The sequence below is a fragment of the Tursiops truncatus genome, chromosome 13 (genome assembly GCF_011762595.2).
Source record: "Tursiops truncatus isolate mTurTru1 chromosome 13, mTurTru1.mat.Y, whole genome shotgun sequence".
Lineage (NCBI taxonomy): Eukaryota > Metazoa > Chordata > Mammalia > Artiodactyla > Delphinidae > Tursiops > Tursiops truncatus.
The window spans coordinates 73,159,486-73,184,936 of NC_047046.1; the positions used below are offsets into that span (position 1 = coordinate 73,159,486).

Sequence of the window (25,451 nt, forward strand, 5' to 3'; positions counted from 1 at the left end):
TCACGTGCGTCACCCATTCACCAACGTTTCCAATTATAGGGCAGAGTCAGGTACTGAACTGAAAATAAATCTTATCTATTATTTATAGTTTTAAAATTGTGAATGTTTTCAATGTCTGCACTCTGAGGATGCTGATGTGGGGGAGGCTCTGTGTCTGGGGGTGGGGCAGGGGGCATATGGGAAATCTCTGTACCTTCCTCTCAATGTTGCTGTGAACTTTAAACTGCTCTAAAAATTGTCTTAAAAAATTGTGAATGTTTTAAAGTTTCTGGTATAAAACAAATCACCACTCACATGCCAGTTCTGATAACAGATGAGCATGATTTTAAAAAAATGTTCATGGTATCTGGGGTTTATGGTCTGAATTTGTGTCCCCCCCAAATTCCCATGTTGAGTCCTAACCCACAAGGAGAAGGTATTAGGATGTAGGGCCGTTGGAAGGCGCTTAGGTCATGAGGGTAGAGAACCTTATGAATGAGATTAGCATTCTTATAAAAGAGATCCCCCCACCCAAAGCTCCCCTGCCCCTTCCACCATGTAAGGATAAAATGAGAATTCTACTACCCAGTAGTAGGCCTTTACCCAGCCATGCTGGCATGCTGATCTCAACCTTCCAACCTCAAGAACTATGAGAGATAATGTTTGTCATTTATAAGCTACCCAGTCTATTGGTATTTTGTTACAATGGACTGAGCCTGAATGGACTAAGTGGACTTGAGGGCTAATTATCCTTAAACACTGTACCAGAATTCTCCCAGGAACTTCTGAGAGGGGCTACGCTTTGCCCAAGACCATGGATTCTGGACCCCTAATAATCTGTTTTATTTGCATATTTTCAAAACATGAAACTTGTTCTTATACAACACATTCAGGAACTCTGGGTAGAGAACAGATTAGCCCCTAACTTTTTGGTCTTAGTTCCTTTTTCCTCTGATAGAGCAGTTCTTCTTGATAAAATTGGTCTTTGAGAATTATTTATTCTGTGAAGGTTCATGGAGAAAACAGTATTTTGTTTTGGTTGGGTTGGGTTTGGTTAAACAGCTCTAAGTGCCTCAGAGGTAAAAGTTCTAACTCTTCTGGGTAATTTCCTTTGAAAGAGAGCAAACGTCAGGCAAAAGAAATCTATGTATACGGTCGTGCCTGGGTATCTGCCAGGGACTGGTTCCAGGACCTGCCGTGTATACAGAATCCAAGGATGCTAAGTCCCTTATATAAAATGGCATGGTACAGTCGGCTTCCATATCCCTGGGTTCTGCATCCACGGGTTCCGCATCTGTGGAGACGGAGGGTTGACTGTAGCCCGGAAGACGGCGGCACAGAATGAAAATAGCATGGTTTATTGGAATCCAGTCTGAAGGGATGGGATGGGGAGGGACAGGAAAGAAAAAGAAGGAGGAGAGGTAGACAGAGGAGCAAGAAGAGGAGAAGAGGATGAGAGAGAAAAGGGGAGGAGAGAGATAAAGAGACACACACACAGAGATGGGTGTAACATCTCAACGCTATTTGTCCACCCTTTTGGTCCCCATGCTATCACCAAGTTCAAGAGGAGATGACACTGAAGACAGAAACAGTGGTAGCCTTTCCAGTTGCCCCCCTGCCTCTAGCTTCCACCTCCCCTTCCCCCCAACTTCCCACCTCCACCCACATCCATTCTTCACATGCTTCTGGAATGATGGTCTCCAAGGCAGATGCTGGAGAAGTCTAGTCTCTGCCTCCTTCTCATCTTCTACCCCATCCCTGCTCCTTGGCTTCACGCAAAACATGACAAGAAGCATCAACGACATCAAGAAGCCTGGAGTGAGAGGTGGTGTGATCTTTGATGGCCCTTGAGCCTGCAGCCTGGGCTCCCCAGTGGGTGCCCTGACCTTCCACATCTTTCTCTGAAGGGACCTGGAGTCCTGCTAATTGTTGGACAGGGTGAGACCTTGCCCTCTAAGAAGGAAGTCATGGATGAAATGCCACTCGCTTTTGTTTCTTCCTGGCTATCCTGAAGATCTTTAAGCAGAGGTGTGTTCTGCAACATTCACAGCTGAAAGGTCCTGCTTGACCACATTTATAACTAAAAGGACAGTATGATTCCTGCTGGAAGGTGCTAGCTAATCGCTCTACCGGGAACATTTAGAACAACCAAGCTATGTGTCTGTAGAGAGCTTTTCCTATGGTTTTCCTAACTGTTCACTGCGTTAAAGCCTATGTGGTTTGAGATGCTCCACGGGGGAGGGGTCACCTCCACCCTCACCTGGCCGCCTCCTCCATGCCTGCCCTGCCCCTCACATCACAGAACACTTCTGCTCCGCTGTCTGCCTGATCTCCGTGAAGGTGGCCTGGGCTTTTTCTTTGATGGAATCCAAGTCCATGTTCTGGAGATTCTGTAACTGCCCGAGAATAGAATCCTTATCTTCTTCCTCTTCTTCATCCTCATCTACCATTTTCCGGAGATCTTCGGGCAAATCCACATCATCTCCAGCCATCTGGATTTGGTTCTCGTCCATTTCACTCTGTGCGGCAAAACAAACACGGAGATGGAGAAGCCATTCTAAAACAAACACACAAATCCTGAAAGCAGCAGGGAGATAGAGGTCTGTTGCGGATGGATGGAGGGAATGGAACATTTGGCCACCTCGCAGCAGAGCCTGGGCCTGGTACCAGTTATGGAGGCCAGACATGCCGGTTGAGACCCCTGCCCCCCGCCACCTTTCACTGCAGTTGGGTCGATTGGAACCTTCTAGCACAGTGGTTCTCAAAGTGTGGTCCCTGGACCGGGCATGTTAGAAAGACAAATTCCCCGCCTCCACCCTAGGCCTACTGAATCAGAAACTCCGGGGTGGGGGTCCAGCGATCTGCATTTGAAGAATCCCTCTCCTATCGTGCTGATGCCCCAAAAGTTTAACCAACTCCGCCTCAGGGCAGCTCTGCAAGCTTTGTTTTCTATCAGCCCCAGGCTGTTGTGACTCAGGGATCCCACTCTGGAGGGTGGGGTTTGGGTTCACAGGGCCAGACAGTGCTCCCTCGATCCAGCCATCTCTCTTCAGGGGCAACGTCTGTTTAACCATCGCCCCTTCCCTCCCTTCTACTAGACACAGAATCGCCTCAAACTCAACTTTACATCCTTATCACCCTTGAAGCGAGTCTGGCGCACTGCTTGTTAAGTGAATCGTCCAGCACCGTCTAGCCTTGCGTGTCGCCGATGCCTTACAATTTCCTTTTGTGGTCCTAGTTGTGGCTGTCCCACGAGCTCTTAGTTCCTGCCGCCTGGCCTCGGAAATCCCTTTACCCTTAGGCTGCAGAGCCCTTTGTTTTGTAACAGAGAAGAATCTAGAGAAAAAGTTTCTCTGGGAAAGGCAAGGGTTTCCTTTCTCAGATGACTGCTCTTGGATATAATTTTCTGAGAGGTCTCAGATATAAATTTCTGAGGTTGTGACGTGAGGGAAACTGGGCTTTGGGGACACAGAAGTTTAAAAAGAGCACCAGAAAAGCGAATGACGGGAAAGATCTAAGTGATCTTGTGGTCTAAGTGGTGGGAAAGATCTAAGCAGACTGTAGGGCCCACCTCAAGGATGTGGTGACCAGCCTGGAATTTGTTACCAAAGGGCATGAAAACCCACACAAAGGCAAAATGATCATCTCAGTCTTAAGCAGACTGCATTGATTTGATTGGAGAAAGATTTGGGCACCCGCCAAGTCCCCACTTCTGACGCTCTGTAGCTCCAGACGTCTCCCATGGCCTTCGAGAGGCTGGAGACCACAGCCTTTCCCCAGCGCTCCTTTTATTTGGTTCTCTGGGTAAAGTGACAGCAAGCCTGGCTCCAGAAACAGGTTGAGAGGCCGACTTTTTTTTTTTTTAACTCAAAAAGATTTATTCTGAACATTAAAAGTTGACATAATTTGTTACAAAATGCAGCAAAGGACTTTTGATATTTTCCCCCCAGAAAACTTCAGTTTAGGCAAAAACAATGTGAACTTCGCTCAGGATGAGGTTGTAAAAACCCGCTCTGGGCAGGGTATGCCATCATGTTGGCAGCCCCAGGGCACCATCGACAGATGAGGATGTGAGGCACCAGGGCGGATGCCTCAGCTCGGCCGTGATGGACAGGTTCCCCCATCGCTGGCCCCTGCTCAGTTATTTTCCTTTTGCCAACACAGTGGAGCTAGCTTCACAGAGGCAGTTAGCCAGCCCAAGAGAGAAGTCTCAGTTTTGTCTGGAATGATCTGACGTGGTGTCTCTGGCGATCCTGTTCAGCAGCTCTGAGCTCTTTTTTTGTGTTGTCCACACGCGGTCATGGAGCTCAGCGGCTCACCTTCCAACGCGAAACTTCTAGATTACCTGCCCTGCCCTCCACAGAGTTCCCTCTTGGTATTTACTCCCTTGCTTTCTTTCCCCACTTCGGGAGGCCGACTTCTGATGCTGAGAAGACGAGGATGCCTTTGGGCGGCGTGGTCTTCACCAGGCCCTCCCTGGAGACCCCTGGGAATGGCGACTCTCAGTGGCGACTCCCCAGGTGAGAGAAGCGTCTCTGTGCACTTGGCCAGGCCTCTTCCCCTCAAGGCGCTTAACGGATTAATTAGTTCCTCTTCAAACTGGTGTGGGGATTAATTAGTTAATCCCCAGGGGCTCCCAGCCAATCCTCCATTTCTGTTTATTTTTTATTTACCTACCCTCGAGGTTGCCCTTTGAGGCATCCTTTGAGGATGGTCCTCAGGGCATTTTTACAGGGACGGGAGGGAAAGCAGGGCCTCCTGGTGATTCTCAGTTCACGTAACTGCGGGACCCCTGCGCACACATACACGATTTGCAAAGGCATTGCTGGGAATTCTGGTACCCCCGCCCCTCTGGTTCGTAATAAGATCTCTGCACATGGACAGAGTAGCTGCTGGGGGCCTGGAGGGACAGGCAGCTAGAGGGGCCAAAGGGCCAGCGAGCCAGCCAGTTGGTGCCCAAAGAGACCCAAGGCACTCAGGAGGGCTCCCGGGCCGGTGCTCCCCAGCACCCTCTTCACCAGGCAGCTCAGTGTTCTGCCTCCGCCGCTTTGGACCAGTTCGGGTTTATTTTTACCTCCTTCCACTGGCCCAGGGAAGGGAGGGTAGTGGGGTTCCACTTTGCCTCCCAACTCACAGAGGGGATCTGGGTCGGCACAACTTCTAGCCAAGTGGTTCTCAAAGTGGGGTCCTGGGGCCAGCCACAGCAGCATGTCCTGGAATCTTGTTAGAAAAGCACATTCTCACCCAGACCTGCTGATTCCGAAGCTGGGGGCGTGGGCCGAGCCATCTGTGATTTAGCAAGCCCTCCTGGTGATGCTGGTGCTTGCTGAAGTTTAAGAAGCCCCGCTCCACATCCCGTGAAGACAGGGGGCTGTAACTTACTCATCAGTAAGTCTCAGAACCCAGCGGAGTGTCTGGCGTGTCGCCACGGACAATAGATGTTTATTGAATGACTCGGTGAGCCCGTTGTCAGGGACTATAGCAGCCTTAACAACACTTGAATGTGCAGGCCCTCTCTACTGTCAAGAGCTCTGTTTCATAGCTACTGACTTGTTTATGTTTACGCTCTGCTGGAGGCAGTGCAGCCTAGAGGTCAAGTGTTGGTTTGAGAATCAGATTACCTGAGCATGAAGGTTACTGCCACCGCTTACAGGCTGTGTGACCTTGGGCACCTAACACTACCTCTCTGAGCTTTATTTCCTTATTTATAAATTGGGGTTATGTTATTTGCCTAAGAGTTACAGAAGAGTAATTAAATGATAAGTGAATTATCTGGAAAATATTAAGCATATATATAATTATATATAATTAAAGGTAGATACTCCTGAATGTAATGACCTTCAGAGGGAGGGGGAGGGGGATTTGCACTGGATAGTCTTGACTCTGCACGTGGTGCTCAGCCCCATCAGAAGGCCTCGCTCTCTTGGCCCCTTACCTCTGGCCTGGGAATGAACCCTCCCTACCTTCACTCCAGAGGCTCAGCGTTCCTAGCAAACTGGGCCTATTCATTTCCCTTTTAGCACTAGGCCCTCAATTTTGGGAGAAACCTGCCCAGAGGGTCCAGCTCCCCTTACCCCTTGTCAGGCTCACCCTAATGTTTGTGGGACACAGAGGATAAATACTGATAGAGGTCCCTGGCTTAGACCTGTACCTCTTTTTTCCCCAGTCCCTGGTTCCATCCTTCCATAGGAAGCTTGTGTGTATGGTTTCTAGTATGCAGACCGCCACCCTACTTTTCAGGCTCAGTGGTACTCAGGCCAGCAGCTCAGTGTACCCTCGAGAGGACAGACCTGGTGCAGAGGCCTGGGCAGGCCCCAGAATGCATTTAGGCAGGGAGTTCAGGGCATTGGGCAGCCAGAGTGTGGTCTACAAGAGGGGTGTGGGCAGGCCTGTGCCTTTGGCCGCAGACTTCTCACCCCTTGTGAAGGTGTGGCTGGTGGAGGAGCAGAGGAGCGTCTTCTAAAGCGCAGGGCTGGGGGCAGGTGGTGCTGTTTGTCCGGCCTCAGGGCGGCACTGGGTGTGGTCAATGGCTGTGGTCAGAGAGTCCTGTGACCACCATCCTTCTCGAAGGACAACGCTACTGACTGTGCATCAAAGCACCATTGCTGCAAGTGATGATTCTAGTCCTGGAATCAATTTTCTTGGGCTGGGCCCTGGGCACATCGTAACTAAGTGTAAGACAACCAGGCAGGTCTAGAGGACAAAATGAAGTCCTCTGGAATGAAACCTGAACTCCCGGACTCATTAGCACTGTGGGTCAGCTGTAGATCTAGGACAGGCCAAGGGTTAGGGTCCCTCCCCTTTGCAAAAAGCTGCAGCCAACCCCGACCCCTATCTGCAGAGGGGGCTATGACAGTGGGAAGACTGGGTTTAGAGTCGGGAGACCGGGTCTGTCCTTCACCCACTGCGTGACCTTGGGCAAGTCACCTTACAATTTGATGCCCACCAGGTGGGACCCTCAGAGGATTACTGAGCAGATTGAACGAGACATATTGTGAAACGGCCTTGTAAGCGTCTCCGCTCTGGACCAACAGTATTTTAGAGGAAAAAGCGCAGCACGGCGTCAAGATCCCTGCTGAAAGGATCCCTGGGAGAAAGAAGGCGTGCACAGTGAAAGAGAGGGTGGAAGAGTACCAGCCCTTAAGAAACAAATCGGGACAGAGCAAGCAATTCAGGCCCGTCTATGGGATTTATACCGTGGACCCTGGGCCTTGTCTCTCCCTTGCGTGACAAACCACCCTGCCGATAGGACCTTGTCTACCATCCACACAATGAAAGTCTTCTCCTGACTTTCTGCTGCTCCAGGTTGGGAATGCTAGGAATATTTTGACAGAGTTCACGCATCAGGAAAAGGCAGCAATGCCTCATCACAGCCCACGAGCACAAACGCAGTTACAGCCAATACAAATCAGCTCCAGGGAGGGAGGGGAAGTTTGGCGCGGAGAACTGTGGTGTAGGTGAATAAATGAATGAATGAATGAGTGAGTGAGTGAGGGAAAAAGTGAAGTGAACCAGCATATAAAGAGGAACTATAGGCTATACTTCATTCTTCAGGGTTCTGTTTCAGAAGTCTCTTTTCTAGAAAGCTTATCAACTTGCGCTATTGTTTAATGCAGTTAAGAGCTAATTATTTTTATGCTGGCTGACCAGAATCAGTTTTAATCTCTTGCTTTTTAACCAGATTTATAATCTTAATTGCCAGTGCTGAATGCCCCATTATTTAAATAGCCCCGTAGCCTGCATTGCTATTCCCTGTGACTGATTTCTGACCTTTCTCTGAAGGGTAAGCACGACGCTGGATTCAGACTTCCTACATCCTCATCTTGATAAACTGGCCTTCATCTTGTACCAAACTGGAGATCTGATGATAAACTATCTTACACGGTTATATGATCAAAAGGCTGAGTATTTACCACTTAAGAGTCCAGTCAGTCAAGCTTGGTGTACAAGCACACACCAGTCTGTTTGATACAAGGTAGCTTTGATTTTGCTTTGTTTCCTTATTTTTGGTCCACAGGACACCAAACCGCTGGATTAATGGATTTCTTTCCCGTGGACGAGTGGATCTAATATTTGATGTTTTACCTATTTCTGAGGATCTCCAATGTCAGCAGTTACCTGTTTTCACAAACCACCCCTCACTGTCCTGGTGATGAGTGAGGCAGCCACGCTGGCCCCTAGGCAAGGTGACAGCATCCCCTGGCTCCCATCCTGCTGCAGCTTACAAGACATTGGGAGGGTGGGGTGTAGATCGAAGGATACAGCCAGTCAAAAAACGCCTCTATAGCGAGGAAAAGGGGGCATGGCCTGCTTTGCCGAAAGTAAGGAGGAATTCGGGCTGGACCAGGAGGGAGGTGGGTGTGAGGCCCTTGGGGGCTAGGCTTCAGCAGAAATCCTCATCCTTGCTCTGATCAGATGCTGCTGAAGAACTGAGGTTATGTTTTCTCCCTGGGGACAGTGGTTCTCGACCCTCTCTGTACCTCTGAATCCTTTGTAAAGTGTCGAAAACCACGATGGTCAGGCCCCACCCCCATATTTGGCTCTAGGGATCTGTGGCAGAGACCCAGGCAATAGAGTTTTTAAAAAGCTTCCCCGGGTGATTCTAATGCATGAGTTGGTGTTGAGACCTTGTCCCGGGCTTGCTAGCTGCAACTTCTGCTATACCACACCGTCTTTCCCTCTTTAGCTACTTAAAGAGCCCTCAGCACACCCAGAATGGGACAGAGGCTGTGGATTTGACTCCTCGAATACAGTTTTCAGTTTTTTAAAAAATTAATTTTGTTGTGCTAGGTCTTAGCTGCCGCAGGCGGGCTCCTTAGTTGCGGCATGAGAACTCTTAGTCGCGGCATGCATGTAGGATCTAGTTCCCTGGCCAGGGATCAAACCCCGGGCCCCCTGCACTGGGAGCGCGGAATCTTAACCACTGCACCATCAGGGAAGTCTCCTAGCCGTCAGTTTTTAATGTTTGATTGAGAGGGTGCACACACAGGGCCCCTCGTGGGATGAAATGTCCCCACTGTGTACATCTTAAACTTCTTTCCTTTACGCAGACGTTCCAGAGGGACTCAAGAAGCTCTTAGAGGCCGCTTGTCCAAGCCTCTCCTTTACAGATAAGGAAACCGAGGTCCTGGGAGGTGAAGATACTTGCATAAATGTCATTCTGCTTGTTAGGGGACAAGAAACCAGCCCTGCTGCCAGGTCTCGCAGGAAAATGTGGCCAGTGGGTCGGATTGGCTTGGAGTTGAATCTTGCCATTTACCAGCTGTGTGACCTCGGGAAGTCCCATTCCCTCTCTGAGCCACTCTTCTTATCTATGAAGGGGAGATGATATCTACCTACCTTCCAGGGTGGCTGTGAGGATTAAGTGAGAAAGTGCGGCTAAGCGACACATCCAGATCCGATGACTTTCTTCCCTTCCCAGGTTCCCCCCAGGACCTTCAATCCACGGCTCTTTCAAGGGCGTGAGTAAAAGGAGCAACCGAACTAGGCCAGCAAAGGGAGGAGCGGGAAGGGACAGCCCCTAATGGGCCTCTGATGGCCTCCCTGTGCTGCCACCAGAAACAGCTGCTCAGAAGCAGGAGGTTTCAGTGTCTGGGACCCGGCCAGGCAGCCCTGAGAGCTCCTGACCTGAAGAAGGCGGGCAAAGAAAGCTTCACAGAATCCAATCTGGTTGTTAGAGGCAACTTTCAAATTCAGTTCTAATGGAGCTTTCAATGCACTACGTTTAAAGAAACTCTACTGATAGATTTTCTTCTATCTTCATCTTTGTTCAAAGTGAACGATGCCCTTAATACAGCAGACAAACACCAGGTGTAACTAAATCGTATAGCTCAGCAGGGAGCATGACATTATTTTTCAATGACTAACCTAGACTGACAATTCTGTTAATAGGATTAGGGTTCATTGTGGAACTGTTTTCTCTTATTAATTTGGCTTGACTTACATATACATTTTGAATTGGCTAGAAAGAGGGGCACCTTTGTTTTCAGAGAAAAATCTTGTGGCTTTATTTAAAATGTATTACTGCCTCTATTTGCAAAAACATATGACATCTTAATTATTATATAAAGTAATTCTGTATTTTATACAAAATCATAATGTCGAATCCAGTCTTGTTCTTTTCATGAAAATTGATCTTAATGTAACTCTTATGGCTGATAGATTCCTTCTGCTGTTTTTGATACTTTGTTCTTTGGGTGTGTTTCTGTTTTCCTTTTTTCCCTATGACATCGATCATTCAGCAAACCTTTTGTGTGTGTGTGTGTGTGTGTGTGTGTGTGTCTATGTGTTTGTGTGTAGTATGTGCATATGTATGTGTGCGTGGTGTGTGTGTGTGTGTGCGTGCATGTGTGTGTGTGTATGTGCAGCTTCTGCATGTCAGACACCACGCAAGGCCCTGATGACAGAGACAAAACCTCAGCCCCTTTGTTAAGAAGCACACAGTCCAGCAGGTGAGAGTATTCAGGTTGGAAAGATGGCATAAGAGACATGCACTCAGGTATTACGCGAGCATGGAGGAGGGGGAGGGGAGGGAGGTCATGGAAGTTTCTGGAAGAAGTGGCACTAGACCAACGTCTTACAGGAAGGAAAGAGGTCACAGGGAGCAGGGTGTAGGGGACGCGAAGCAGGAGAGTAGTATAGTCCAGGCGAGGGGGAGCAAGAAGTGAGGCTGGAAAGTTAGGAGCCACATCATGGTGTACAGGCCAAGGGGGTTGGACTTTATTCTGAAAAGTCATGGTAAACCTTCGTTGTTTTTTTTTTTTTTTTAATAAAAACAGGGGAGGAGGGGACTTCCCTGGTGGCACAGTGGTTAAGAATCCACCTGCCAATGCAGGGGATACGGGTTCGAGCCCTGGTCTGGGAAGATCCCACATGCCGCGGAGCAACAAAGCCCGTGCGCCACAACTACTAAGCCTGCGCTCTAGAGCCCGTGAGCCACAACTACTGAGCCCACGTGCCACAACTACTGAAGCCTGCGCACCTAGAGCCTGTGCTCTGCAACAAGAGAAGCCACCGCAATGAGAAGTCCGCGCACCGCAATGAAGAGTAGCCCCACTCGCTGCAACTAGAGAAAGCCCGCGCACAGCAACGAAGGCCCAACGTAGCCAAAAATAAATAAATAAATAAAATAAAAAATAAATAAATTAAAAAATATATATATATATAAAAAACGGGAGGAACAGAATCAGTTTGCATTTTGGAACCCTCACTCTGCAATTCTGAGGGAAGTAAGAGAAAGTCAACGATCTCCTTGACGTATTGTAGTAAAATTGCTGAGAAGTGACAAGCCCTGCACTTGGGGATGAGCTGAGAATGACTTATGAGGTGAAATGACGGTGACCTTGTGCTTTGCTGTATGTGGGGCTGGAGGAGGAGGGACGAAGCAAGGGTGACTCCAGGGGGAGTGCTGGAGGGGAGCCCTCGGTGGAGGTGGAGCCTGCAGGAGGCGCAGGGCTGGGGGAGGATCGGTGTCTGTCCTGGATCCGAGCTAAGAGGTGCCCGAGCAGAGGTGGACACAGCGGTGACATTTAGGGAGAAGGTCTAGGAAGGCCGGATAGATTGGAGTCATCAACACACACCTAAGTGGCAGCTGAAAGCAATAGAAGACGCAGCCGTTCAGGGAGAATGTGATGGCTTGAGTGGGACAAAGGGCAATGGAGGAAACACCCTGGGATATTCGGAAATTTGGGGGCAGTCAGGGGAAGGGTAACCCTTGAAAGAGACAGAGAAGGAACAGTTTCAGGAGAAGGAGAATGAGAAGGATCGTATCCAGAAGCTGAGGAGAGAGAGGGCTCCAAGGAGGAAGCAACGAGCTAAAGGAGGCAAAGAAATTTCTGCCCCAGGAAGAGCTGCTCCAGGAGGAGGTCCCCAAAGGAAAGAGAGGAACCATCTACCGCGTTGAGACCGACCGCCGAGCGTCGGCAGGAGGCAGCCTTCGGCAGAGCAGTGGGAACAAGTAATTTAGGAAGATGCCCAGAAAGCCACGTTCAAAGTGCTGTTTGCTTTAGTTGGGAGAGACTTGACCTCTTTTATAAAGGAGAGGCCCATAGGGAGGAAACGCTGAAGACACAGGACAGACGATCATTAGAGGAATGAGACCCAAATCTAACATGAGCATCATGGGTTACTTTAGGCAGTTGAAGTCCCCTGATTACCTGGAATTTGAAAACCAGAGGAAACCAACATAAGGGTGGACGTGAATGTCCTCACGACGGATATACTTTCCCACAAACACGTCTGATTACTGTGATTTGATGCTTGCATTTATTTGACTCCTTATGTGATGAGTGAAAAGTGGCCATCAAAAGACAAGGGTACGACCAACGGGGGTGACCTTGACGGTGAACAATAAACCCGGAGAGGAGGCCTGTGCTGTTTGCCGGACACCAGGGCTACACTCCTCCTTTCAGAGGCCACATTTCCTTTGCCCCGTCGGCAATCGACTGAAACTCTTTTTCACAGGAAACACCAGCCAAATAATTTCTTTAGAAAATACAGTTCTAATTCCAAAATGTGACACAGTTATCCTCATTAGACCTGACGGCTCCTGGGAAGACATCTTCCTCAAATCCGCTCTCCGTTGGGCCTGGGTGAGGGGACGGGGCCCAGAATCCGCTCCTGCCGGTTATGTAACCACTGCGAGTGACCATGAGGAGCTGTGAATGAGGCCCCCAGGGGTCCCCCCTCGTTAGCTGGAGGACCTGGTGAATGTGTCCAACCGCCTGTGGGCTGTTAATAGCATCAGTTCAGCTGTTTACCCAACATGGATTTTATAAGACGGCACCAGGGCTGAGGATTCTGCAAACCACGAGGGGAGGGAAGGTTGTTATCAGGAGCCCAATAAGGTCCTGGTGAGCCTTGCTTTCCGCCCAGCACCATTTTCTTTGTTAGACGGTTGTGTTCAGTTCTCAAGTCTGCCATCCTGGGTGGAGACACACGGTTTGGAGGGGGTGGGGGAAGAATGGAGCATGAAGAAGTACTGGGAAAAGACCAAAGAGCCTCAGGGGAACTTTGAGTCCTTGGGCAAGTCCCTTGATTTGCGTGAGTTTCATGATGATGCATTGAGTGTACACCCATGATATGTGCTTTTCTGTATATCAAAAATGTTTAATAAAAAGAGAAATGCAGGGCTTCCCTGGTGGTGCAGTGGTTGAGAGTCCGCCTGCCGATGCAGGGGACACGGGTTCGTGCCCCGGTCCGGGAAGATCCCACATGCCGCGGAGCGGCTGGGCCCGTGAGCCATGGCCGCTGAGCCTGCGCGTCCGGAGCCTGTGCTCCGCAACGGGAGAAGCCACGACAGTGAGAGGCCCGAGTACTGCAAAAAAAAAAAAAAAAAAAAAAAAAGAGAGAAATGCAGCTCAGACCCTGGGACCAAGCAGCCAAAGCGCCGCGGCAGTGTAGGAATCCACACCTGCCCTGGGAAGAGTTGAGAGAGGCCAGAAGAAGGGGCGGAGTGTGTGCTTCTCCCATGTGCCCGCCTATCCTGAGGTCATGGTCGTTGCTAATGACGATACCATGTCTGTCCTACTCATGTCTTTTGATGACCTTTTTAAAAAAAATAAAATATAATTAATTAATTTTTTTTGGCTGCGTTGGGTCTTCGTTGCTGTGCGTGGGCTTTCTCTTGTTGCGGCGAGCGGGGGCTACTCTTTGTTGCGGTGCGCGGGCTTCTCATTGCGGTGGCTTCTCTTGTTGCGGAGCACGGGCTCTAGGCGCTCGGGCTTCAGTAGTTGTGGCTCACGGGCTCAGTAGTTGTGGCTCGTGGGCTCTAGAGCGCAGGCTCAGTAGTTGTGACACATGGGCTTAGTTGCTCTGCGGCACGTGGGATCCTCCTGGGCCAGGGCTCGAGCCTGTGTCCCCTGCACTGGCAGGCGGATTCTTAACCACTGCGCCACCAGCGAAGTCCCTTTTTTTTTCTTTAAACAGTCACCATGTTATACATTACATCCCCAGGACTTATTTACCTTCTAACCGGAAGCTTGTATTTTTGTCCCTCTTCACCCAGTTTTTTCCACACCCCCCCCCCCCCACCCTCTTGCTTCTGGCAACCACGAACCTGTTCTCTGTATCTATGAGCTTGGACTTTTTAGTTCTCCGTATAAGTGAGATCTCCTTGGATCTTTCTCTGTCCGACTTATTTCACTTAGCATCGTGTCACCAAGGTCCATGTGTGTTGTCACAAACGGCAGGATTTCCTTCTGTTTCATGGCTCGATAACAATCCACTGTCTATATGTACCATGATGACCACCTTTTAATCGTGGTAATCAGATGAGTAATCCGATAAGTGCAGTAATCACGATGGCAAGCCCCATGAAGGGGACACAAGGAATGACCTGGGAATCTGTTTCCCCACCTCCTCGCTGGCCCAGGCCACCCTCAGCCCTGTCCAGGCTGCCATAAGGGTCTAGTACTGACCAGCCAGCCCCTCATCCCTTTCCCTCCAATTCACTGTACACATTGCCATGGCCTTGGCCTTTCCCAATCACAGTGATGCCCATGGGCACTGCCTGGCCTTCCTGGGCCTCTTTGCTCCTTATTGGAACAACTAGGAGATGAAAACCTACCACTTATATTCCCATCATGCTTTTCAGAAGGCTTTCTAAAGGTTCCACTATGAAGGGTTCCTCTGAATAATTAAAGAAAGACCTAAGAGTTACAGCCAGTTCCATACCAGCCAGCAGCATGGGCCCCTCTAGAGAAGCTGGCTTGATACAAATATTAGAACCAAAGCATGACATTCTGGGCCTGGGAAATGACTATCCCCCATGGTCGTCATTTCCCCAAAGTCATCTCCTCTCAAGGCTGAATATTCCAATTCCTTCAATGCTTCCTCAATTACAGTCAGTCGTTTTAAAATCTCTCACCATCCTGGCTGCTGCGGAGACAGCTACAACGCTTGCTTTTCTAGCTGTTTCCCAGCGTGCCAGGGGAGGATCCCGCTGCTCACACACTGCCCTCCCAGGCTGTACCCGCCACTGTCCCTCAAGTGTGCTGCCGCCTCCTGCTTCGTGACAGGTGCTCACAGCAGAGCCCACCAGGCCTTTCCAGGCTCGCTAGTGCAGCGACCGCTTTAGAACAAAATGCACAATCTGGTCCTTAATATCAAAAGAATGGGCTTAACAAAAAAAGTCATGTCCAGAAATTTATTTCTGTTCCTCAGCACCACCACGGCCCTTGCTACAGCACACAGTCCCCGGAGAAGAACTGAGAACATCTGAGGGGTGGTTCTTCTGGGGCAGCCCGGGTGCATTTCCCTGTGGCTGTGTCTGGGGACACCAGGGAGCTGGAAGGACCCAGATTCCTGTCCCTGTGCGGGCAGTGGCTCCTACCACGAGTACCACACCAAAGCCAGAATCTGGCTTGGACAGGAGCGACCTGTCTGCACAGACAGGAAGCAGCCACCCTTGGGCTGATCTTGGCCTGGGAAAAGTGTCTGTCCCTCCTTGCCCCTTTCCAGCCATGGGTGCTGTTGAAGGCCCCCTGTACCCTGTGCCTCAGAGGGGTGGGAGGAGAGCATGTAACTTGTGACAGCCACTCAAGGCAAAGGAAGTGGGGCAGGTCTGCATTCCAAGCCCAAGGCCTGCATTGAGGTTGGGGAGTCGGCCACATCTGGTGAGAACTGGACAAGGCAGAATATGATCCAGGTGACGTTTTATGGCATTCTTCCTATTAATTACCATTGTTATGAATAGTACACATTGGATTAGATAGAATATCCATGTGCTTACAAAAAAGCAGGCAGTTGTTGTTGGGGTTTTTCACACCATAAGCAAAGTCTCGCAACATTATGTATAGCATCCATTTTTACGAAATCCAGCCATGTTATAAAGCGCCCTAGGGAGGCCTCCACCAGAAAGTAAACTCTGCGGTGAAGGATGACACGTGGAATGCTTTCAAGTCGCACTATCACTGTTTACTTGAATTGTGTTGGAACTGCGTCAGCAACTCCCAGGTCTCCAGTCAAGCCATCAGCTGACACAGGGGCAGGAAAAGTGATGCACCTGGTCCTCCGGGGGACGGATTCCGCAACACTTTGCTGAAATAGTGAGCAGTGCCAGTTTCCCCCAAAGTCTCAGGATAATTTTAAACCACATGGAACTCCAAACCACTCTAAAACTTTTGGGGCACCTCAAATATTAAGAGTAGAAATAGCAGAGACCTTGGGGCCAGAAGGAGCTATATCCAAATCCCTTTGTGTGTTAAGATGCTCCTTTGTGTGGTTGAGAGGCCCAAGTTCCAATCCTGGTTCTGTCACTCCACAGCTGTGGGGTTTTGCGAAGTCCCTTAGCCACAGCACCCCTACCCCCTCCCCCATTGCCTGCAGTTTCCTCAGGTCTAAAGTGAGGCTGCGGCATTAGATTCCTAGATGAACTCAAAGGTCTCCTTCAGGGCCTATGAAAACATCAGGTGGGCTCTCATGCATTGTGCATTTGAAACAGCTGTAGAAAAATGGGTACATGGGCAGCAGTAACCCATGCAACGAAAGACACTGGGCTCCATCGTTAACAATGTATAGATTTCTTTGGGGTCCCCCTCCTCTAGCTGGCTTTAGGGAGCAGTAGCCTATGCAGATAGAGTCACTATCGCTCCAGGGAGTGTATGAATCTGTACGTTATGTGGCTATAATTCTCCCCTCTTCCCATAGTTTCTGTTGGAAAGGCTCTTGTTTCAAAGGACAGCTTGGCTCAGAGATTTGGGAATTATTTTTTCTCTGAAGAGCATCAAACTCATTTTACAAAGCCCAAAGGTGTCCACCCCTGAGAACTGAGGTGAGCAGGACCGTGGACTCACCAACAAAGCTCTGATGCTTGTGGTTCAGGGACCTCCAATTCTTGCCTTGTTTACAAACATCAGTGTGCCCACCCCAGGCCTCCAAGACCCCTGGTTGTTATTATCAAGAAATAAAACTTTTGTGCATAGAGATAATAACAGCAATTAGAGTGATCACCCATGGAGCTCTTTCCACTCATCAGGCACTCGCCTTGTCAGGCACACCTTATTTCTCAGACAAAGACCTCAGGAGGTAGGTATCACTGCCCCCATTTTATAGATGAGGAAATGGAGGCTCAGATATGTTAAAAAACCATCTGAGATGGCAGATGTCAGAGCCAGAATTGAAAGCCAGTTCTCCTTATATCTTCACCAAACAACAGAACAGTCGTCAAAAATATATCCTCAACAACAACAGATATATATGTATTCTTAAAAAGCCCCACCTTTGGGACCTCCCTGGTGGTGCAATGGTTAAGAATCCGCCTTTCAATGCAGGGGACACGGGTTCCAGCCCTGGTCTGGAAAGATCCCACATGCCGCGGAGCAACTAAGCCCATGCGCCACAACTACTGAGCCTGCGCTCTAGAGCCCACGAGCCACAACTCCTGAAGCCCGCGCGCCTACAGGCTGGGCTCCGCAACAAGAGAAGCCACCGCAATGAGAAGCCCATGCACCTCAAGGAAGCAGAGCTCCTGCTCACCGCAACTAGAGAAAGCCCACGTGCAGCAACGAAGACCCAACGCAGCCAAAAGTAAATAAAATTTAAAAAACACAAAAAAGCCCCACCTTTCTGGAAGAGACACAGCCAGTTGATGGTGTGTGGGGGTGTGTCCGCAAGCACGCAAGTGCACTTTATTTCTGCTTCCTTCCAAACGAGATGTGTGGTGCTTTCATCAGATGCACCGGAGGCGGGAGGCGGGAGGCGGGAGGGCGGGGCTTCAGTTGAGTGGCGTGAATCTGCTGCCACATTGCTAAACACAGCCCAACCATCCCAGGGAGCTTCAGAAAATTCAGGCAACAGGAGCGGAGGGACCGTGTTAGAAGTGCTCCACACTCCCAAAATGCAGTCCCGGTGGGAAAAAGTACTAACCTGGAATAAGGTGGGCAAAAAGCAAGGCACTCTTTTCGAAATTCATTGGTTGCAAATGAACATGAGTTTAAATTTTATGGTGAGTTTCCCCCCCTCATTGAGCACGTCCGTCTTAGGATCAATGTCTCCCGGGCGCGGGGCTCTATACCTCTTCAGTGGCTTCAGCAGTGACCTTGCTTGGGCAATGGGCTCGCTCCCTTTGTTTACAGCTTGTAGCTTCTGAAGTCAGTTTTCCCAGGGATCTGCAGGGGACCCACTGAAGCAACTGGTTTAGCTGCACTTTCTAAACCGCCCAGCCCGCTGGCTCTCATCCCTGCGAGAAGACCATGTGCTTTGGAAGGATCTCTTTGGCTTCTCCAGGTGGAAGATGTTCTCTCAGGGAGGGGGAGTTGGACAGCCAACCCAGAAGGTGGAGGTGGAGTCATTTAGAGGAGCTGGGCGATCCCCAGGTAGGGGAAATGAGAAGCGAGTCGGGAGCAGGGAACTAGGCCCTTGGTCACCCCGGGATACAAGCCCTGGAGCAGTGCATCCGAGCCCTGTGCCAGACCATGTCAACATATCCTGTTCCCACCTCCCAGGCAGCAAAGTCAAAACAGTTGTGCAGTAGAGGGCACTGCAAGCAGTTTTTTTTGTTTAAATTTAATTAATTAATTTATTTATGGCTGCGTTGGGTCTTCGTTGCTACGCACGGGCTTTCTCTAGTTGCGGTGCGCGGGCTTCTCATTGCGGTGGCTTCTCTTGTTGCAGAGCACAGGCTCTAGGCACATGGGCTTCCAGTAGCTGTGGCACGTGGGCTCAGTAGTTGTGGCTCACGGGCTCTAGAGCGCAGGCTCAGTAGTTGTGGCGCACGGGCTTAGTTGCTCCGCGGAATGTGGGATCTTCCCGGACCAGGGCTTGAACCCGTGTCCCCTGAATTGGCAGGCGGATTCTTAACCACTGCGCCACCAGGGAAGTCCTTGCAAGCAGTTTTTAGTTTACGAGTCAGACCCATGACTTTTGGAAACCAGCTACTTGACCAAAGCCCACAGGAGTTTGTCCTCTCAGCCAGGATGGATAAGATGGTGCTCGGTGATGACCATCACCACCACATCATCTCCAAAAGGAAGGAAGAGATTGTTCCTCTGACGTGGAGGAAGAATGTCATAGAAGTTAAGACCCTGGGCTCTGTTTTGCCTGGCAGCATGGCCCTTGGCCGGAGGGTAGTTACTCTCTTTCTTCCTCTGTTTCCTCTAAGAAACCTACCTTACAAGACTGTCCTGAGGATTAAATGAATTGATATGTGCCAAGCACTTAGAACAGTGCCTGGCACTTAGGAAGGCGCTCAAGAAATGTCAGCTGTGATGATTATCCCCATTGTGCATTTATATATAGATGTTCTATAGTCTTTAGATAAATTTACATAAACAGGTATTACTCCATTTTGTTGAGAGGAAATGCAAGTTCAGAGGTTAAAAGACTGGAATCTAGTTTTTATGAACAAGTTCAATGCTATTTTCACTATATCAGATACCTCAATTACGATTAAGGCATATAAATATATTTATGTATTATATATATGTACATCTCTGTGTGTGTATATATATACCCATGAGTGTGACCCTTTGCTGATAATCAAACACTTTCCATTTCTTCTTACTTAAAAAATGACTGGATGTTTACCGTGTTGAGTGTCTCACCTTTGGGAGTCTGTACTTTTCTCTGAGGTGGACTCTGAGGCACGCCCTCTCTGCCTTTTTTTGTGTAAATGCAGCATCTCTTTCCATCCTAAAAGTAAAAGAATAGAATAAAGGATCAAAGGACGAAGAGAGCCAAGGCCATTCCAGCCCCTGTTCAGGGGAGCCAGACACTGGGACACACCTTCTTAGTTCCCACTGCCGGCAGACAAATGGGAAATAGGGGAGTTTTTCCTACATCCCCAAATTTCTGCCTCTCTGTCTGTCATTCCACTATCATAACTCAGTACAGACCCTAAATCCCAAAGACAGCTCAGTTCTGGGAATCTCTTTCTGATGCACCCCGGGAGAGGGGCAGGGTGATTACTCCTGATGTAGACCTGACCTCACTATGTTTCTCTAAGTACAATCTGAGACCACAGGTGTCAGAATCACCCGGAGCGCTCATTAAGAATGCAGCTTCTGGACATATACACACTAACAAACGTAAGGTAGATAGCTAGTGGGAAGCAGCCGCATGGCACAGGGATATTGGCTCGGTGCTTTCTGACAGCCTGGAGGGGTGGGATAGGGAGGGTGGGAGGGAGGGAGACGCAAGAAGGAAGACATATGGGAACATATGTATATGTATAACTGATTCACTTTGTTATAAAGCAGAAACTAACACACCATTGTAAAGCAATTATACCCCAATAAAGATGTAAAAAAAAAAAAAGAGTAGGCAAAAATCAGACCTGGGTTATTCTAGATCAGGGGTCAGCAAATGTTTTCTGTAAAGGGCCGAAGAGTAAATATTGTAGATTTTTTGTGGGCCCTGTGTCTCTGTTTTAAATATTCAATTGTGCCCTTGTAGCACAAAAGCAGCCATAAGATGACATGTAAAGGAATGCACATGACAGTGTTCCAATAAAACTTTATTTACAAAACTGAAAAAAAAAAAAAGAATGCAGCTTCCCAGTCCGACTGCATTGTGGAGAGAAGCTACATTTTAAAAATCATTTTGTTTCTTATTGTATTTATTAGGGGTTAACACATTTAGTTCTTCTGAAATGCTAGGTGTAGGAGCTGATGACAAAGGATGTTGAGTGTTATTCTTGGGACATAAGTTTTACTTATTTTTTAAATTAAAAAAATTGAAATATAGTTGCTGTACAATATTGTGTTACAGGTGTACAATATCGTGATTCACAATTTTTATTTTTTTGGCCGTACCATGTGGCATGTGGAATCTTAGTTCCCTGACAAGGGATTGAACCCGTGCCCCCTGCAGTGGAAGCACAGAGTCCCAACCACTGGACTGCCAGGGAATTTCCCCCTCCCCCTTTTTTCACACAATTTTTAAAGGTTATACTCCATTTATAATTATTATAACATATTGGCCATGTTCCCTGTGTTGTGTTACAATATGTCCTTGTAGCTTATTTTATACATAATAGTTTGTACCTGGGACCTAAGTTTTAAATTCTACAGAACACTTATTTTTATGGAAAAAAATGTTTGGAGCAAACCCCTAGCATCTCCTTCTACTTCCTTTCCTGATGCCCTTTATTAAACGCTTATGTGAACTTTCCATGTATCTATTTAAGGTCTGGGTCTGTCTCCACCCATGCTGCCTTGATTCTGCAACATTCCCAAAGTGGAAGACATTTTTGAGTTTTTAATTTTTTTTGGCCACATCATGCGGCATGCGGGACCTTAGTTGCCTGACCAGGGATCGAACCCACGCCCCCTGCAGTGGAAGTGTGGAGTCTTAATCACTGGACCACCAGGGAAGTCCGCAGTTTTGAGTTTTAAAGGATGTTCTCCTTCAGATCTCTGTAGAGCTGTGTTTCCACAAGACAGTTACACTCAGTGACTGAGAGTCTGAGATTCAGTTATTATTCTGTTCATTTAATTTCACCAATAAATTGTGATAGAATTCAGAACTCTGAGATACAATAATGTGGAACTTTTAAAAAGCACTTGAAATCCTTGACAGCTGAAGCAGGGACATTTAAACATACGGCAGGGAATCCAATTGTGGAATGTTCTCTCTGTAATCTTACCAAAGAGAAATGTGTTCTGGAAACGATGCCTTCGTCCAGTGGAGAAAACACATCTGCTCCTCTCTTCCCATTGTTGCCATTTATAAACCACCAAGTCTGGCAGACTTTTCCTTCCCAGCATCTCTCATAACCATGCCTTTCATTTTAACTATAGCAGCTTCACGAATGTTCCATTACTCCATACCGTATCTTGTGCAGTGATTCTTTAAATAGCAGTCTGTTGACTAAAGTATTCTATCAAAAGAGCTGGAAGCAGTGGTGTGCTGGCAAACGTATCACAACCAGCTCTTTGGGGAAAGAAGCTGTTTGTAGAACTTGCCAATTTCCATGGTGTAAATACTCCCACCCAGGCGGATTTCAAACTATCAACTTGATGTCGCTGAATGAGGAATTGCGGAGAGATGAACACAGTCAGCTTTCATGAGTCAGTGCACGCTGCTGTAGGTCAGCTCCAGCATGTCACTGGCTGGAAGACTAATTTTGCTCAAGCACTGTTTAAATCAGCTACTCTTGAATTCAGCAATCTCCCTGGGCCTCTACTGCCCGGCATGGAAACGGTGAATATGACCTGTCCACTTTTCTCTATCATAAATACTATGCCGGGCCACTTGATTGGAGAGGCCCTGGCCATTTAAATGATCTCCCTGCTTCCATCGTAGCCCCACAATTGAGAAGCAACACTTTTAACAAACTCCCTTGGCGATTCTTACACAAGCTGAACAGGGTCACCTTCACAACACTGTCAATCAACCAGACTCCAGTAAAAATTTAAAAACATAAAAATAAACAAGGTCACCTTCTAAGCCCCAACTTAGGTTCAGTGTTCCCTTCCCTGTTCGGAGGGAGGCATCCTCAAACAAGGTAGGGTATGGATTTCCATAATGCCCTGCGGGTGGCCTAATTGGACTTGTGATGGTGCTGCTTTGAAGTGGGCTCCCTTGCTCAAGATGATCCAGAGAGAAGTGGACACCTTCGGGGACGTCTGTGAAGCTCACATTCACCACCTCTTCTCCCAGCTGCCCAAAGAAGTGCATTACTGGAGGCTATATTTATGTACCTGGCCCCGCCCTCTGGCTGTACAGGATTGGACCAAGCTGGATGAATGGACTTTCTTCTCTGGGAATTCGGGTTTGGGACTGAGAAACAGACCAGTAGTGTGGCTCGAGCTGTAATGGGTGAATTCGGGGGATGTCGGCTGCCATTTTTCACTGGTCACGTGGTTTGGGCAGAGGACCAAGTAGAGGGCTGACTGCCCCAAAAGAACAAAGCAGCCGTACTGAGGTGGAAGCCACGGCAAGAGATTGAAAACGAGGGCTCGTGGCTTCCCAGCAATGCTCTGGTCCTGGTTCAGGCACATATGAGGCCTGGGGGGATTTCTGTTATGGGTTTGCTGAAGCATCTTTGCATGAAGCATGATTTGCCTTAAAATAAATTCCCTGTTTTCATTTTCAGGTGGCTAAACTGGTTTCTATTTCTTGACTCCAAGTTTTGGAATCATCTTTTTTTTCACTGTAATAGTTGCTCTCATTTATACATTTTATTTTTTTATTGAAGTATAATTGATTTACAAGGTTGTGTTAGTTTCAGGTGTACAGCAAAGTTATTCAGTTTTATATATATACATATACATATTCTTTTTCAGATTCTTTCCCCTTATAGGTTATTACAAAATATTGAGTATAGTTCCCCGATGCCTACTTCTTTATGTTGTATTCTATTCTAGGTGATGAAGCTCTTGAAAACTCAAGCAATGGACAGGAAGTCATGCCTCTTGCCATGGGAAAGCAGGCCAGCCTCATCGTCCTGCTACTATTGCTTAAATTGGTTGATCACATAAATGTATAACACACACACACCCCTGAGTAGCTGGTAAACAACCCAATCCACTGACTGACCATACCATTTGACTGTCTCAGTCTTTCATCTGTCCAGATATAAAATTAAGTAAAACAAGGTCATTAGTTAATCAAACAGATGCCATATCTGTGACCAGATTTATTGCTGGGACATACTGAGTGATATTTTAATATCAGGTATATAGTCTATATTTCTGACCATTTTCTTTTTATTGGGCCCCTTGAGCTGAGAACATTTGGTGCTATTCTGCTTCTGTTTCATTATACATGTGTTCTTTTTTTTTTTAAAAAACATGCCAAGGAATGATGCCTTTTTTTGCCTAAGTATTATTTTAGCACAAACATTACTTTTGCAGTTGCATTTTTTAAAAAAAAACTGATCCTAAATTTACCGCAGAGCCAAGCATAATACATTCTAGGTAGTTGTATAAGTCATAATTTCTTTCAGGAAAAAATACAATAGACAAGGTTTCCATTAAATGCAGGCTTTTATGCTTTCTTAGTTTCCTCCAGGTCATTAACCCTTTCACCTCTAATCATCTAGGACCCAGGCAACTATTATGTAATTGATCATTAGCAAAACAGCCATGGTGGCAAAAAGAAATACTTTTGTAACATACAATGTACATTGAACTTCAAGATTGATGCTTCAATACTCAGTTGATTTGATTATTAAGACTCAAATTAATTCTACCTTAAACTTTAAAAAATTACATCTATCTTACACTTATTTAAAGATCAGTCTTCAGCAGTGAAAATTGGTGATATTCACATTCCATAATACCCAACTGAAATGTTACTGTTTTATTTTTATTACATTTTATATAGCCAGAAGAATGTCCTTACTTTTTGGAGGTATATAGCCAAAGTATCTAGGGGTAAAGTATCGTGATGTCTGTAATTTACTTTAAAAATGGTTCTCTCTATCTGTCTACGTTTCCATTTATCTATCTATGATCTAACCAGATGATCATCTATAAGCAAATATGGCAGAATGTCAACTGTCAGCTTTATGCCATAGGTATATATGAGCATTCATTACACTGTTGTACTCTTCTCCATCTTTAAATTTCTCATAATAGGCAGTCCACACATTTATTCAGTCTTTGAGAAGCCAAGCTTTATGACATAATTGTCATGTCGTATTTTCTAGGCTTTTTTTCCTGCACATGTAAGATCAAGAACACTGTACTCTATGTTCTTTAAGGCCCTCTTCCAAGTGCAAAGTCTGAATTTTCACAATTTGAAAGCTTTCTACTTGCTAGGAGGGTGAATTTCCTGACGACTGTAAAGTTATCTAGGCACAGTTTTTCATTTGAACAATTGAGGTCAATTAAAATGCGTCTGCATCAGAAAGTGTTCAGTGGCTTTCAGGACAACGTGCAGATTTATTTCGTATTTTTCATTTCCCTTCATACAAGTAGGACATAGTAACTGCTGATGCTAGGAAATGGTTCACTTTAGCAGAACAGACTTTCCTCAGGTTAGAAGCAAACAGCACAAGGAAAGGCATCTACAGAGCAAAGAGGTAGAAACTGGGGAGCTGAAGACAGTCTGGCCAGAATGAATTTCTTTGTGCTTTTAAAAGGAAAGGAAGTTGCATGTACTCACTTCTCCTCGATCACTTGCTTTTGGTATTCCTCATATTCCTCTCTAGTCATCCCCTGAGCTGCGGCAGGATCAGATGTACCTCCTTCTTCTTTTTTTTCTTCAGACCTGCCACCAAGTCCTAAATTCTTTACCTGACTACTTATCATAGTTTTCATAAAGAAAGCCATTGTTTCTGCCCCAGAAAAAGAATACCAAAGAACTCAGACAAAACCTGAAGGAAATAAAACCCCCACAAAACCTCTAAATATCTTCAACAACAGCAACACATTTAAAAGCAGAGGACTTCGCACAGGCTCATCTATTCAAGGGCATAATGATACAGAAGAGTGGTTTGTGCGCTGTAAGCTGGATTAAAGAGGTGAACTCCTTAGTATAGAGAGGCAGATGGTTCAGATTCCCAAAGCATACGATCAGACGCAACC

At 47.3% G+C, this 25,451-nt stretch overlaps 1 protein-coding gene and 1 long non-coding RNA gene across 3 annotated transcripts in view; one reads left to right on the plus strand and one right to left on the minus strand.

Annotated features, from left to right (window-relative positions):
• Positions 1-10,071, plus strand: part of LOC109550293 (uncharacterized) — a 30,470-nt gene extending 20,399 nt beyond the window's left edge. Inside the window, exons 2-4 of one of the 2 annotated variants that reach the window (XR_002176798.3) lie at positions 4,392-4,499; positions 7,762-8,165; positions 9,030-10,071. This is a non-coding gene — a long non-coding RNA (uncharacterized lncRNA). The remainder of the gene's footprint in view (positions 1-4,391; positions 4,500-7,761; positions 8,166-9,029) is intronic. The other variant, XR_004521587.2, reaches the window with a different exon arrangement.
• Positions 1,641-25,208, minus strand: CPLX4 (complexin 4). Its single transcript, XM_004318693.4, has 3 exons — positions 25,030-25,208; positions 19,521-19,608; positions 1,641-2,498 (listed from the first exon to the last, which is right to left on the minus strand). The coding sequence occupies exons 1-3, from the start codon at positions 25,194-25,196 to the stop codon at positions 2,271-2,273; spliced, it is 483 nt and encodes a 160-aa protein (XP_004318741.1). The 5' UTR covers positions 25,197-25,208; the 3' UTR covers positions 1,641-2,270.
• Between the last annotated feature and the right edge of the window lie 243 nt (positions 25,209-25,451).